Below are 16,671 nucleotides of genomic sequence, written 5' to 3' on the forward strand. Positions count from 1 at the left end.
AATGTGTGTTTGTCTACGTTCTAATAGTCTCATTAAAGTTTTGAGATGCAAATTTGTTACTCGAAAGAGCTTCAGTTATAACCATTATAACCATGCTGCTCCTTATGTTTGGCACATTTTGCCCTCTTAACAGGTTATAGTTCTGTTTGTTACTGGTTGAAATTTTTTTTTTTAATTTACTTGAATTTTTTGTTTTTAAACATTTCTTGAATTGTTAAAAAATTCAAAACCACACAGTCCTAACTGAGCATAAGGAGATTTTTCTCTAGACTTTCTTCTTTCCTTGTAAACAGTTTATTTCTACTGCCAAACAGGTGGCCAGTGTTAAGGTGCTTGGCAATTTCTTAATATATTTTGACAAACAGAGTGTTGTTCCATCTAAATGTAAACGTGCAAAAGAAAAACAAATGGAAAGTCTATTTTTTAAGTTTTCCTTTGAGAATGTACAAGTAGTGTATTTGAGAAATTAGATCTCACTATTGAAATGTATGAGAGTGAAGAAAATAAAACCACCTTTTTTTTCCTTGTCTTTTTTTTGGGGGGGTGGGTATTAGGGCATTCTCTTTTGTGGCCAGTTAAACCTCTAGGCTTTTAACCGGTTTGTTTGCCCTTATTTGTCATTCAATTCCAGCTGCCTAGAGCAGTTAATACACAGGCTCTGAGTGGAGCAGGAATATTGAGGATGGTGAACAAGGCTGCCGACGCTGTCAACAAAATGACAATCAAGATGAATGAATCGGATGCAGTAAGAGCTGATTTTTCGACTTGAATAATGAGATGAATTAATGAGCCCAACAATTGCATTTAAAGCTGTACAAGTATAAAATAGGATATTAATTTGCTTATTGAGTTTAGTTCTCAACACATCAGTTGACCACTATGGTTATACATGGTTAATTTGTTGCTTTAAAACAAGGAATGTAGTTTGCTATTGGTAACCTAATTTACAGTGGTTTGTTCTGGCTAAGTTAGCTGCATTTTTCATTTTTTTTCCTCAGTGGTTTGAAGAAAAGCAGCAGCAGTTTGAAAATCTGGATCAGCAACTTAGGAAACTTCATGCCAGTGTTGAAGCCTTGGTCTGTCATAGAAAAGGTTTGTCTTATTTATGTGTTTAACACCATAAGTTAATTCAGATATTTTGTTTAAATTGTATTAAATGTATAGTCTGAAGTTATTATTAAAAAGAGAAAACAATAGTTTAAGAGAATTTCTGTTTCAACTTTAACATTTTTTGTTCTATTTTAATCTAACTTCTGATTTAGAAGTAGAAAAATCTTGAGCTTATAAAAGTATATTTTGAATTTTAGAGTTAAAACTGTTCACTTGATTAACTCTTTGTTAAACATTTAATGAATGAATGAAGATTCTTATTGGTAATTTTTATTATAATTAAAGAATGAGGTTCAAAAATTGACATTTGAAATTTTTCTTTAGAATGTTTATTTTGTGCCTATACTTCCTAGAAAACTCTGAAGTATTTATTTTTGAACCTCCATATTTAAAGACGTGGAGTGGGGGGAGTGTTAAAAATTCATAGAAAATCTGAATTGTAATTTTTTAATTCTATGGTGAGGTTCTTTTGGTTTTGCTTTATTTTTAAAGAATATATGTATGGCTTTTAATATCACCTTTCTAAAGTACCTGATAAGTAATTTAGTATGTGCCATTACTGGCAATATATTGTAATAAAATAGTTACAGAAATCTACTAATACATTTATTATTAAAAGTAGTGTAACAATTTTTGCTGTTTGTATTATTTCTCTGTAGGGAGTGTTTTATGGTTCTTTCAGAGAACTTTATGTAATACAGAGCAACAGAGCAATCCAGGCAATGTAATTGTTAGTCATTGAATCTGTTTCTCTGTATTTGATGTATCTGAAATGATCACATTTTAAAATCTTTTTGGAAATTCTGAATATTTTACTAAGCATTCTTGTTGCACACAGAGAATTAAAGATTTACATGAATTGTATGTACAATTTTACCTTGCTTTCCTTCTGTGAGCTAAGTAGTATTCTCATCAAAAATTATAGACATATTTTCAATGACATATAAATATTTAAAGGCCAAATATTATAGTATAAATCAGTTGTGAGTGTTCCCAGTGCTTTCCATGTGGAAAATGTATTTTTTGTCTTTTTTAGAAATAGAGAAAGAGTGAGCGCTTTAGGGGGAAAAAGGGAGGCAGATCATTATATGAAATTATTAAACATAGTTCATCCCCTGGGAGTATAGGCAGTGGCTCTTTTTAGTTCTCAGTAGAGCTCTGAGCAGTTGACATTTATGCCCAAGGCATTTTAATGACTGGTTTTTTTATGTTAATTATTTTAAAGTACCTTAACAATTTGTGGATAAGATTTAGAGAAAAAGTAAAAAAAAAAAAAATGCAGTATTTAAAAACTTTACTAGTGAACACTAAAAGTGAATACTTTTTTTATTTCAGAACTTTCAGCCAACACAGCTGCCTTTGCTAAAAGTGCTGCCATGTTAGGTAATTCTGAGGATCATACTGCTCTATCTAGAGCTTTGTCTCAGCTTGCAGAGGTTGAGGAGAAGATAGACCAGTTACATCAAGAACAAGCTTTTGCTGACTTTTATATGTTTTCAGAACTGCTTAGTGACTACATTCGTCTTATTGCTGCAGTGAAAGTAAGACTTATTTTATAATCTTCCCTGAATTCTTCTCACTTCAGTGTATTGCTTAGAAGAATATGGTTTCCAATTAGGCATACATTTAAGTGTGTAAAAATTACATACTGTACTAGTACATATAAAATGACTTCAAGATGATTATTCACAGTTTAATATTTTCTTCCCCTATGACTTAGACAGTACAGTAGACAGAATTGATGTTTTTAAGAGATCTTAGGAATGCCAAGTAAGGTAAAACCAATGCACATTTACTTCTATATTTACATATAAAAATAGAAGTTTGCTACTGATAGCGTTTATTACTCTTTCTAGCATGAACTGAAACTACCCATTGAACTCTCTTAGCATTAGTAAAGTTACAATAAGAAGCAGGACAAAAGCAGAACTGATTGTTGAATGAATATTTAACGGTGACTTTAGCTTGAGTTTGGACTGTAAGCTAACATTCTGTATATATACCAGAATGTATAGTTACCATGTACTTATAGATGAGCTAGGACTAGATTAGATAAAAATTGTGTTACCTAGTGGTAATGTTTAAGGGTGAACAGTGTTGTTTTCTGAATAGTTAGGAAAGTAATCCAGTTAACTAATAAAAATTAATATTCTACAAGTACCTCCAATATTCAGACAATTAAACTAAACTTAATTTATCTATAACATGTTTTAGAATATACTTTTTAAGATCTTACGGTGTCCTTGAATTACTGTTATGAACTTTAGTTATGATGTGTGAGGGAACTGGAAGTTTACCTTGAATTTAAACATCTAGAAATTTAATGAGACCTTGTTCCTTGCTTTTTTATGCAAAATTTTTTCAGCTAAAGTATGATCAAATTTGTATTCATCTACAATCAGAACACTGATACACTGCTTATTATAGATGATTCTGTTCTCTAGCAATGATAACAGTTATTACTAGAAGGTTCTTAGCACTTTAGTATGGTGTTTTCTTAGGTTTGGCTAAAATACCAATTTTGCTTGTATTTACTAAGATATTACTGTTTATATTCCTGGTGGTTAATTTTTCTTTTCAGTTATTTAAAGATACTAACAATAAAGATAGCAGATACCAGAGTGTACTGCGTTATACATAGGCAACATGTGATATACAGAAATCCAGTTTATAGATAATGGTTCCTGTTTCTCTGTTACCTGAGAGCTGTTATGAAAAAGTGTAACACCTCCAAAAACCCTTAGGGTTCAAAAAGGGAAACTAGGCACTGTCTGTGAGAAGTAGGACCTGCTGAGAAGAACTAACCTGGAAAAACGCTCCCCTACTGAATTGGCCTTTCTGTGTAATGGTTGCTGATCTCTCAAAAACAGGTTTTCTCATACTGTATGAACCTTCTTGCTCTATTTTTACATTCCATGAAATTACAGTTATATTCATGTTTCCCAGAATGTTTTCACTGACACCAAAGGATATACCACAGTCAACTGAGTTTTGGAGATAATGTATGCAGTATCCCTGTCTTGTAGGTTCGACATGCACATGAAAAACTCAGAACTGTCGAGGAGTAAAATATAAAACAAGACATTTAGGTTTGTTCAGTCCAGAGGCTTCCAAATTCATATGAACAGGAATTCTTTTCCAACTAATATCTTTTTAGATATATGGAACACACTTTGGGAAATAATGAATTAGTGATTGATTGACTAAAAGATAATTAAAGAGCTATAGTGAAGTTATACTTTAAGATAAGTTAAGCTCTTTCAGACTGATTTTTCTCCTAAAATCTAGCCAGGGAAACTTCATTAAAAAGTTGAGAAATTATGGAGTAGGATGATGACAGGGAATTTTTGTGGTCTTTTTTTTTTTTTTTTTTAACTAATTCATTTGTATTTGAAAAAGTAATACAAGCACATAACAGTTCTAATAGCCAAAAAAAGTAAATTTCTTTTCTACCTAAAACCTCTAGTCTCTCTTCCCTTGGTCAAATACAATTATATTCTGTGTGTCTCTATAGATTTAGCTATGGATATTTATGAAGCTAATTTTCTATTTCTCTTTCTTTCTTTCTCACCCCCGTTTTCTCTCCCTTCATCTCTTCCATCCTTCTTGAAAAAGTAGTATACTATATGCACTGTTCTTGGCCTGCTTTTTTCACCTGCTCCATTTTAAAGACGTCTCTTTAGCAACTTATGTAAATATGTGTTGCATTCTTTTTAATGGTTGCATTGTATTCCATCATCTAGCATATAGATGTACCTTGAATTATATGATGAGTCCAATCTTAAATATTAAGTATTTTGTTAATAACTCTTCAGGCATAAAATGCCTAGAGTAGAATTCCTTGGCCGAAGAGTGTATGAATTTTAAATTTCAATAAGCATTGCCATATTACTATTTGAAGAGATTATACATATTCTTTGTACTACCACCAATATATGTGTTCCTTCTTCTCCCACCCTATGATGAAGGTATCTTTTTTGTATAAGTTTTAATTTCTTTAGTTATTATGAATTTAAGCATCTTTACAAATGGTAAGCCATTTGCATTTCTTTTTTCTATGAACCGGTGTCTACATACTGTTTTCTACGAACGTGTCCTTCATCCAGTTTTCTTTTGATATTTCTGTCTTACTGATTTCTAATAGCTATTTAATACTACTTAGGCCTTTATTTTATCCATATTGAGAAGACTTTTCAAAGTGGATGATTATTTAGAAACTAGGAGTACTTTGGACATTAGAGTTTAGAGCCAAAGTAGAGGGGCTGAAAACAACAGAAATTGGGCCCTAAAAAAAGAGATAAGGATCACCCAGCCAAAATATTGCCCAGGCCTGATCTTGTAGCTCAGAAACTTGTTTCCTTCTTTTGTACAGCCCCTAACATATGAGACTCCACTTTTTATCATATTAAGTGGTAAACTTTTTACACGCATTCTCATGTATTGGCCTTCTGTGAACCACTAGAGTAGGGTCATAGATTGAGGGTAATAGTTTTCGATGTTTTTAGCACTTGAATTCTTTAGGAATTCTTACAGGAAATCCAGATTTGTGAAATATATTAGAAGAATTTTTAAACAAGTTCTACTGTATAGTGCAGAGAACTGTATTCAATATCTTATAATTGCCTATAATGAAAAAAATATAAAAAGGAATATATATGTGTGTATGTGTACATAAATAAACTGAATCACTATGATGTACACCAGAAGTGAACACAACATTGTAAACAGATTATACTTCAATTAAAAAAAAAATTAATTAAAAAAAACAGTAGATGGATTCCCTGAGAAATTTAAAATCTTCATTATTTGGCTGCAGCATACTTTCAGATTCAATGAATTAGAATATAGTATTAATTAAATTAAAATTGCAGCCTCAAATTTCCTGGTAGGCCAAGAAAACTGCTCCACAACTGCAGACTTGTCTAACCTAGACTAGTTTGCATACATACGTATACCATAAATTGGCAAGGGGTGGAGGCCAGAGTGGATCATCATTGTAAGCATATCCATCTTATAGAAGAAGCTAGTCCTGCCAGAGTGGATTAGTATCTTAATGTGCAGAGGCATACTTTAAGTTATGATTTGATTCTTAAGGATAGCATTTTTAGGTGATCTATTATGGTTTTTATTCTTTTTTTTTTTTTAATATTCTTATGTTACAAGGGTAGGAAAATGAAGGAAAAGCTAATTCTTACGGAGTTTTTTTTTTCCCTGAAATAACTTGACTTTAGTAGTTTTTCCTTTATCGTAGCTCCTACATCTATACCACAATAAACATGTGATGGTTCTGAGATATTATGAGATAGTAAACTGAGCAGGGACCAAATTAGTTTAAGTTAGTATATCACTGAAAATGCCAGTTGATATATATTAAGAACTTAAGAAAATATTGAAATTAAAGGGCATTTTTGGTTCACTTTTGCCCTATATTGATACATATTTTAAATAATCAAATTGTTATTGAATGGGGGAATTTATAAATGAAGAGTAGATATGGCCCTGTTCCTTTAAAGGGAAACTAGGCCTAGAATCTTAAATTACTTTTTAAATTTGTGTATGTGTCGGAGGTGAGGTGCAGAGATTATTTACTTGTTTTAAATGATAGTGACTTTTTCTGAATATATTTTTGTTGGATGTATTACTTTTGTGATTTTGGTCCAGATCGAATTGGCTGAAGCTAAATTGATTCATAATGAGAAATGTTTCATGGGGAATATGGTCTTTTAAATACAAGAAAAGCAACAGAGTGGACACTAAGAGTTACTACTAATGTAAGAAAAGAAATTACATGAGATGACAAATTAAATCTAGTTAGGTGGATTTAAATGTCTATAGATAGAGTGCTTTAACTTACCAGTTTGCCCAGGCATATCTGTTGTCCTGGTTAATTAAAATATGCACAGTCTTTAAGAAGTCTCTATTGATTTGGAGTTTTTGATGTTATTGCCCACATTTTTGAAATATGCTGCATAATATAAATGCAGTCCAATTATGGTTTTTAGAAATACTATCCAAGTTATTATTTGCACTTTTAGTAGAAATCTGGAGTTAGTCACCTGCATTTATATGTATCTGTTATTTAGAAGTAATCCATAATAGTCCCTACTAATTATTTAAACATCCACTAGGTTAAGTCACTCTGCTATATACTTTTCATTTTATTTTCAGTCCATAAATCTAGATCTCCTTTTCCCTCTTTTACATTTAGAAGAACTGTGGATTATGGAATTTAAATGAATTTACCCAAGATCATACAGTAACAAAACTAGTGTTTGAATCCAAATTTGTTTTATTCGAAAGCCTGCATTTGAAAAAATACACTATCTACATACATGCCTCTTCATCAGGTTTCTATAAGAACATGTATTAATTTACCATTTCTTGATCCAAAAGCTCTTTACTTGGAGTACATGAAAATAATTGTTTCACCAAGTTATTAATGCTTACTTCATTTGTTTAGTTAGTAAGTACTAAAATAATATGAATATATCCCCAACATCAAGCTAGAAAAGGGATTATTATTGTATTCCATCCTATTCATCAGTTTTTTTCATGAAATTTCTTATGACTGTCTTATGTTCGTATTTCATCTCTTCCCTCCATTCACTTGCTCTTGCTTGGCCAAACCCCTGGAAAGAAGTAATGGACTTGGTTGAATTGTTCTTCTATGGTCTTTTTGTCTATTTCTTCATTTAGTTCTGCATAGTACATACATAAATCTATTTTCCCTTTTCATCTTGTGTAGAACTCCCCCTCTCATTTTGTTATACCTTTACATTGCTTTGCCTTTTATTTATTTGCAATTGGTGATCTCTTCCATCACATTTTTACTTACTTTCTGATATCTTATGGCTTTTCCCGTTTCCTTTTTTCTTCAATTTGTGGCATATTTCCAGCACTTAAATCTACTTTTTATGTTTTAGTAGGAAAACTTCCAATGTAGATATGACACCAGCATTTTCCTATTAAAGGAATCTTTCTTCAAAGCATAAAACTCTGTTAGAAACCTTCTTAGAGGCCACATTTTAAACCCTAAAGGCTAGTGAAATGGATTTGGTACATAGTTTTTTCTTTATTCTGAGCTATTCTATTTAATCTAATCACAGGTTTTTTGGTTTTTAAGCAAATGAATATAGAAATTTATTTTCTCTGATATAAACATGCTTATTTTCAGTATTTCACTATATTAGAACAACCTTTAAGTAGTTGATCTTAGTGTTTTCAATATTACAGCACCTCTAGCATAATGAAAGTATTTCAATGTTAATTCCCAGTTAATAGTACTATGTTATTATTCACTTACAGGGTGTGTTTGACCATCGAATGAAGTGCTGGCAGAAATGGGAAGATGCTCAAATTACTTTGCTCAAAAAACGTGAAACTGAAGCAAAAATGATGGTTGCTAACAAACCAGATAAAATACAGCAAGCTAAAAATGAAATAAGAGAGGTGATTAATTAAAATGCTTTTTTTATCTCCTTACCCAAATTTTCCATGAGTCATTCATATATGCATAATTTTTCATAAATTTTTTTCTGAACCATTCAACGCTTAGCTATTTTTTTAAATAATTTTATGAACTGTTTTAGAATTACTTTTAACATTTTGATCATCATTAAAGTCTTCAGAGCCCTTTGTTACTTCCACCAAATTATAGAATGGATAAAGATGCCTATGAGGAAAAGATTTAAATTAACCTTGAATTAATAATTACATATTTCTTTTGAGATGGTTAATTTGATTTCAGATAATTACTTATTTTGTGCCTAAAAATGGTTTTAGAGATAGACTTGTCCCACATTTAGCTGTCCAGGCAACATTATCCCCCATATATATGTATTACATATGGTATTTTAGTAAATTTGTATAAGTTTATTATAATTTATACACTTTTTTTGCCATGCTTCAATAAGGAAATTGAAGAGGTAGGATAACCTTTATATTACTTAAAATAAATGTACCTGCTCTTTGAAGAGTATGTACCAGTGTTTTGGTTTACATAGTGGGAAAAATATCATTTCATTGCTTAGTCTTCAGTTATTTTATTTTAGCTGTTCCATTGGTCACTAATCACACTGTTCATTGTTTCTGTACTTAATTACTGATAGGTGTTCAGTAGATCATAATTGCACTTTTTTTTTTAAAATCTGGACATCTCACCATTATAAAAATGTTTTTTAAATGTTTGTCATATAATTTTTCTAATTACTTCCATGAGCATATAAATTATGATGAAAATGTATTCTTGAAATTAGCAGAATATTGCTGATATATTTTTAAGTACTTTAGAGATACAAAGAAATGAGAAAATTACACTAATACTGCTAAATTATTTGGTAGTGAATTTTATACTCAAAATCTTTTAATCTAAATTAAGGTGTGGAGATTGTAGTTTAGTTAGAACTAGACTATCCTAATCTTGATTAAATCTGACAATGACATATTGATAGAAATTAAACTGTTACGCATTTCTGCTACTAGAAAGTTACATACAGGTTTGAATGATGCCAAAGTGGGTTTTGCCTGTACTGAACTTCTAGGATTTTTAGGCATTACATTAAATTAAATGAGTAGTGATGACAGCTAGTTCTGTAATTTTTTCCCAGACAGGAATAAAAATTTGTACCTTTTCTTTGTTTTTATTAGTGGGAGGCAAAAGTGCAACAAGGAGAAAGAGATTTTGAACAGATCTCTAAAACGATTCGAAAAGAAGTGGGAAGATTTGAGGCAAGTATAATAATTTTATACTTTTCTTGACAACGTGATCACATTTTGCTGTGATTTTTGTGGTAAAATCAAGTTTAGTTTTGTACTAATGGACCTTTTTTTCCATGTATTGTACTTTAACAGAAAGAACGAGTGAAAGATTTTAAAACTGTTATTATCAAGTACTTAGAATCGTTAGTACAAACACAACAACAGGTAAGGTAATTTTTTGTAACTTACAATTAGTGAAATGAGCGTTTAAACTTGAGGGTTAATAAATAGTAGAGAAATCCAAAGACAGCAAAGGGAAAAATGGTAGTTAAAGTAATTGGAAATTCTCAGGTCTTTTTTGCCTCTACTCCTTCTAAACATTAGGAGAGAGACCCTTTTCCCAATTTTAGGCTGTGAGAGACATTCTGGACTACTTTTCCCTTTTTCTCTACCTTCCCAGTTTTGTTTCCATATTGATCATAGCTGTTTGAGTACATTCTTTTAGTAAGTACTTCTCTTCCATAACAGATAGAACTTAAACTGGAAACCAAATTTTAAAGGTTTTTTTTTTTAAATATTGTTTTGATGTTTGCTTTAGTTTGTGTGGGGTTGGTGTTGATTGTATGCCACAAGTGGCATTTGTCTCTTTAATTAGAAGACCATGGGTTTTAATGTTACATAAAAGAAAGAAGTCTAGGGATGGGGAGTGTATAGCTCAATGGTAGAGTGCTTGCTTTGCTTGCTTCAGGTCCTTGCTCAATCCCCAGTACCTCCATTAAAACAATAAATAAGTAAATAAATTTTTTAAAAAACCTAATTATACCTCTGTCCAAAAATAAAATTTTTAAATTATAAAATTAAAAAAATTTTTTTAAAAAGTTTGTAACAAGATAATAGAAGTTTTTTTCTGTATATTTTAATATAAATTTGAGTACTAGATCAGACTATTTAATATCTTGAATAGAACAGTTTCTTCCTCCAGTTCATTTAAAAATATGTGGATTAGAAACTTGTCTATATAATATATAATAGATTATATTTTTTAATTAGGTGATGACATTATATCTTCAAATTATATTTGTTTTGTATTTTAAATACTTAGTTCATATACTTAGATGTTTTTTAAATAGAAAAAAATAAGTTATATAAGCTTATTTTTATAGGAATTGTTTTAAACATGTTAGTTTGTACGCCAGTCTGTTCTGTTCTCTGGACTATCCAGGAAAGACTGGCAGCTAATTCCTTCCCAGCCTCTTTTCCCTTTCCTGTTTGAATTTTCTTTTCTTCCTCCTTTCTTCTCATTTTTTTTGGCTAGCAATACCTAAAATGTGAATATCTTATGAATTAGGAGATGATACCACTTTATATTGGAAAAGCTCATTACACGTTTATTATTTAAGGTAATCTTATACAGCTTCCATATATACAATTTTGCATAAGTTAAAAAGGTCTTAAGTTTTTAGGTATTTTTATAATTACATTTTTTTACATCAAAACCTGAAATTCACCAGGAGTAATTAGTATTTTAAAATAATTTATACATGAATTATATTGACAAACTTCATATAAGGGAATTAAAATGATCCCTTTAAGAACCAAACTTTAGTAAATGTTATTCACTGTTAGCTATTTGTATATATTTTTTTCTAGTGCTTCACAGTATATATTATATAAATGACAAAAAGGTTATGAGAATTTTTATTTTTATTATCATCCACAGCTGATAAAATACTGGGAGGCATTTCTACCTGAAGCCAAAGCCATTGCCTAGCAAGAAGATTATTCCTGTTCAGAAGATCTTGGATGTTTGTTCCAGTTATGCAGAATTCCACAGTGAAATCATTTAAAACCATCTAAATAAACCACTATATATTTTATGAATTACATGTGGTTTTTTATAAATATATATTCTGACATTTTATTACAAGCTGCATGTCCTGACCCTCTGAATTAAGTGGACTGTGGCATGACATTCTGCAATACTTTGCTGAATTGAACACTATTGTGTCTTAAATACTTGCACTAAAAAGTGCACTGCAAGGCCAGAAAATTTTACAATATTTTTTCTTTACAGTATGTTCTGTAGTGTGTTCACCCTCTTTATGAAGTGAATTATCAATGCATTGATTAATGTTCACTTACACATTCCTGTATAGAAATTAAGATTTTGTGATTACAGTAATAAAATGATATTCCTTGTGAAGTATTAGTAACCAATTATTTGGGTATGTAAACATACTAGAGATCTTTTAAAAACATTTTTAATAGGAAGAAACTTTTTCTTCTTGATGTATATAAGTGATGCTCTGATCCATTAATTTTTTTGATTGACAGAAAAAACTGAAGTCTTTCACTATTAAATGATAAATGAAGCTTAATTAAGTTTTCTTTTTATGAAACCTTCATAAACCAAAGAACATTTATCTGTTGGTTCAACTTTGGGGAATGCTCTTGTCTTGAGTAAGGAGTAGAATTTTTGAGTAAGTAAATTTTTGAGTAATTTTAGAGTAAGAATTAAGAGTAAGGAGAGAATAATTATCTTTGCTTGTTTTTATCCGTCCCTATTATAAGTACCCAATTTAAGAATTTGAAAAAGACGGACTTATGTGCTTCTGTTACAAGTCCTATGGATTTTGCTCATCCTTTATTATTTTCAAAGTGTAAGACTGCATATATTTAATTTATTCCTTGCCTTTCCTTTGATTTTTCATTTTAAACTAGAAGTAGATCATCTATGACAAAGATTGGGGCTGTGCTAAAACACCCTGCAGTTTGGTGAATAACCGTCAGGATAGTGCAAAGCAAACTTGAAGTAAAATGAAATTTGTCTTCAGCAGCCATCTCACCTATTTTTGTATCCTGTTTAGATGGCAGTTATATAATCCTTAATGCGGATGAAAGTATAAGCTATGATTGGCATCAGTTATTTTCATTTTTAGAAAATAATTCTTAAAGATGATCTTCTCAGGCTTAACATCTACATCTCCCTTCCAAAAGAGTAAGACATATGTGTAACTGAGTCCTCTTTAGCAGCTTGCTGGATACAGTTAACATATCAGAGTTTCCTTAAGATATGTTTGCTTCCACTTACTTTAGTTGGAATTTTTAAGCCTCTTGTAGATATTGTTCATATTTATGATCCTGAAGTCTAGAAGAATACCTGACACACAATAGGTTTAAAATAAAGCCTTGATTAATTGAAAAGGAAAAAAAAATCCTAGAAGATGCAAAATAATGTTTGCTATCTTAAGAAGAAACTGAAGTAGAAATAGTACAGTCTTCTGTGTTGTTTCTGTTGAAGGTAGCTTAGATACTTTTGAGAAATGAGTAACTCATATTAATATATATCAGATCCTATCTTGTCCCATTAATATTGAGCAAAGTAAAGGCTTACTGGAGAGAATTTCACTGTAGTGATGTTTAGTATTAAGTACATAGTTATATTACTTTCAGAGATTCATTTTACACATACGATAATAACTTAGTTATTCAAAGTCCAAATCTCCCATTCTGCTCGGGTTCATTTGTAAGACCATTCAGTACCTCAAAATAAAATAATAAATATTTTCGGACATGATCAAGTTGAAACACCCATCAATCTTCATATCTCTTCGTATTACTAAAATACTTTCATTTCAAATAAATAGAACAATGAGAGCATTAATATGCTGATAATCTTTTAGTTTTATAGGTCTGAATTTAATTTTTTTTTTTTCTTTAAGCAGATAAAAGTTAAAGAAGGACAGCATAATACAGTGGAACAAGCTGAACTTGAAGTTAACATACTTGTGTTCAGTCTTCTATCAGTCAGTAGCTGTGTGACTTTGGGCGTATCACTTACATCTCATCTATGATACAAGGGTATAAAACTGATTCCTGAAGTGCCTTTCTACTTTAAAATATGTTGTTTGAAATATCAAACTTTGATATTAATATTAGTCTATTAGAAAGTCAAATTCTAATCCAAACTTTTTATTAATAAAGTAAAGCAAGGCAAAAGCAAAATTAATGTGTAAAAATATAATTTCTAAACATAAAAGAATTAAGTTTTTGATTGTATTTTTTGATAAGGTATTTTCAACTATCCATCTTATTTTATACATAGATATATATTTATACTAGCCTCAAAATACTCTTGCTTCATTGTTGCTGTTCTTTAAACCTTTTTATTTTATTATTTAGGTATAGTAAAGTTTTAAAAGTTTGTTGTACAAAGTTTCATAAATGGTTTTAGAATAAAATAAATAAGCCTCTTAACAAGTCAGGTTTCCTTAAAGGAAGGAACTCAGATGAGTAGAGAAAGATTATATTCCTTTAAGAAATGCTTCTTAATGTCTAAGGGAACTATAAAGACTTCCATTTTTCTGTCCTAAAGCATATGACTAGTTATAAAGCTAAATGGCTACTTCACTTTCTTATGGCTCCCTGCATGGGCAGTCGTATTTTAACAAGAGTCAGAAATTGATTAATAGTAACTACACCCTAGGCTGAGCAAAAGTCATCCTGTTTTAAAGGAAGAAAGGTCGCTGATAGGAGGGAAATAACAGCTGTGAAAAGGAAGTCCAGTCACTGGCTTGAGATTTTTGGATGCATTTCCATATCCACTAGTGAGGAAATGTGAATGTTATATAGTATCTTTCTGTATAACATATTCTACTTCAGAGTTTTGAAAAAAGACAGAATCACCATTACCTTCCTTATCCAAAATCTAGAATCAAGTAAGTTTCATTTCTAATTCTCATAATAAAGGATATGGTTTTAAGTTATAATGAAAGCAACTGTTTGGCCAGACACAGAAATAGCAAGAGGGGAATTATTGCAAGAGTGGTATGAAAAATTGTTGATTACTCTGACTTTGTAATCAAAGCCATAAAGAGAGGTCATGGTGATCTGTGGATGAGGTCCTTAGAGTTTAAACCAATAGAAATATAATGTGAGCCACACACATAATTAAAAATTTTCTACAGCCAAATTTTAAAGAGTAAAAGAAACAGGTAAAGTTAATTTTAATATCTAATCCAGTAGCTCCAAAATATTTTAATGTGTAATTCAGTGTATTAAAAATTATTGTGATAGTTAACATTCTATTTTTCATACTAAGTCTTCGATATCCAGTGTGTATTTTACACTTTCATCACATCTCCATTTGGACTAGCCACATTTTAAGTCATCACACATGGCTAGTGGCTATGATACTGGACAGCGCAGATGTAGACAGTGCCATTCATGGAACTGGAAATGGAGAGTAAGTGCAACAGTTGTTTGTTATTTACCATCCCAAATCTAGTGAAGAATTCAAAGCTAAATAAAAGGGACTAGTAGGTGTTGCTCTCAAATACAGGTACAATTTAAGTGCAAGATTTTGTAGCATAGTGCTTTGCAGGTGGTGGGTACTGAATATCTACTGGGAACAAATGGTAGCACTTTAATGCCTGAAGGAAACTTAGTCTAGTACAACTTCCTCATTTTACAGGTAAGCAGATCCAGAGCTTAAATCGTTATGACTGAACTGATCTTTCCTCTTAAAATGTTAAATGTCTGTGAACATTCTTCTTTGAAAGTGTATGAACTTTTCAAGATTCCTGTTCTGATCATTAACAGAATTCTAGGAAGTCCTTTGGTATACACAATTTATTTCTTCAAACTGTTAATTTCAGAAGTGGCTAAGAGTAGAAGATTGTACAAAACAAGAAAGTTGTGGCTTGCTGTCTAATCTTTTAACGCTCATGAAGAAATTAAAAATCCTCATCTTCCTTTCTCGTCACATACTTTTTTTTAATTCTCAAAGAGTTAAATAATATTAAATATTTTTCTTAATTAACTGGGTCAAATGGAAACTGTATTTAAAGCCAGTTAAGGTGAAGCTGCCCACATGTTAATACACAGAAAATTATTTTTTTTTAAATTAAGGTCAGTTAGTGGGATAAACTGTTCGGGTGGGTTCTATTTTAAGTTTACGTATATGTAACTGTTTAATAAAACAAAAATTAGACAAAATTTAACAAAAATGAACAATAAATTGCCTTCTTACTGCTTCCATATTCAAGTCTCAAGTTATCTTGATTTTAACCTGTATTTACTTCCTAGATCTTTATTTCAGATGTCACTATATACGTGTGTAAGTGTGTGTGGGTTTGTGTGTGTACATAAATGTACATGTGCATGCATGGAAGTAGGCTTTTCAACCAAACTTGGATTCTAAATTTCAGTAAAAAATGTTTCCCAGGTTCTTATAACTGAGACAAAAAGGAAAGTGCTTATGTTTTCAGTTACATTACTTCAGTATCATTATTTTGCCAAGACCAGCTTGAGTTGACTATATTTCTGAAATCTGTTCCATTCTCACTTGTACTCTCTCTCCCACAAGATCTTGTGACCATGATAAAGTCCAGATTATCCAAAATCTGGCCTCAAACTACTTTTCCTGTCTTGATCTTACCCCTTACCTTCACCTACCTTTTGCTTTATCAAATGATGCCCCTGTCTTGTGAGCTTGCTCTGTCATTTATGGCCCAGTGCTGTTGGTGTTACCTTGTCTGAGTTACCCTTTTCCACTTTACCAGCAGTTGGTTAAATCCTATCCAGTGAGTAGAGTCCTTATCTTCCATATATCCTCTTTAGTCTCCTAACTAAAAAGAAGCAAGGGACCTCTCAGTCTCAGCAGGACTCTAGTAACCCTTTGTACCTTTCAGATTGTACTTACCAATGTTACTTTGCGTTATAGTTGTCTTACTGCTTTGAATACTCTGTATGCTTCTGTGCCCTTGTTGTTTCTTGTAGAACCTAGTGTGGTACAGTTGAGAGAGTACAATGGGGTAGTTAGAAATACGGTTATGCTTCTAGCCTGCCATTTTGAATTCTGGC

The 16,671-nt window shown here is 31.1% G+C and overlaps 1 protein-coding gene across 2 annotated transcripts in view; it reads left to right on the forward strand.

Annotated features, from left to right (window-relative positions):
* The window catches only part of SNX2 (sorting nexin 2), a 49,590-nt gene extending 37,405 nt beyond the window's left edge, over nt 1-12,185 (forward strand). The window contains exons 9-15 of one of the 2 annotated variants that reach the window (XM_006189185.2): nt 632-745; nt 999-1,092; nt 2,446-2,651; nt 8,416-8,559; nt 9,757-9,837; nt 9,961-10,032; nt 11,528-12,185. In XM_006189185.2, coding sequence (XP_006189247.1) covers nt 632-745; nt 999-1,092; nt 2,446-2,651; nt 8,416-8,559; nt 9,757-9,837; nt 9,961-10,032; nt 11,528-11,578 — 762 coding nt within the window. In that variant the 3' untranslated portion in view covers nt 11,579-12,185. Of the gene's footprint in view, nt 1-631; nt 746-998; nt 1,093-2,445; nt 2,652-8,415; nt 8,560-9,023; nt 9,060-9,756; nt 9,838-9,960; nt 10,033-11,527 lie in introns of those variants that run through there. The other variant, XM_032476586.1, reaches the window with a different exon arrangement.
* Nucleotides 12,186-16,671: the final 4,486 nt, after the last annotated feature.

This window comes from Camelus ferus, chromosome 3, assembly GCF_009834535.1.
Source record: "Camelus ferus isolate YT-003-E chromosome 3, BCGSAC_Cfer_1.0, whole genome shotgun sequence".
Lineage (NCBI taxonomy): Eukaryota > Metazoa > Chordata > Mammalia > Artiodactyla > Camelidae > Camelus > Camelus ferus.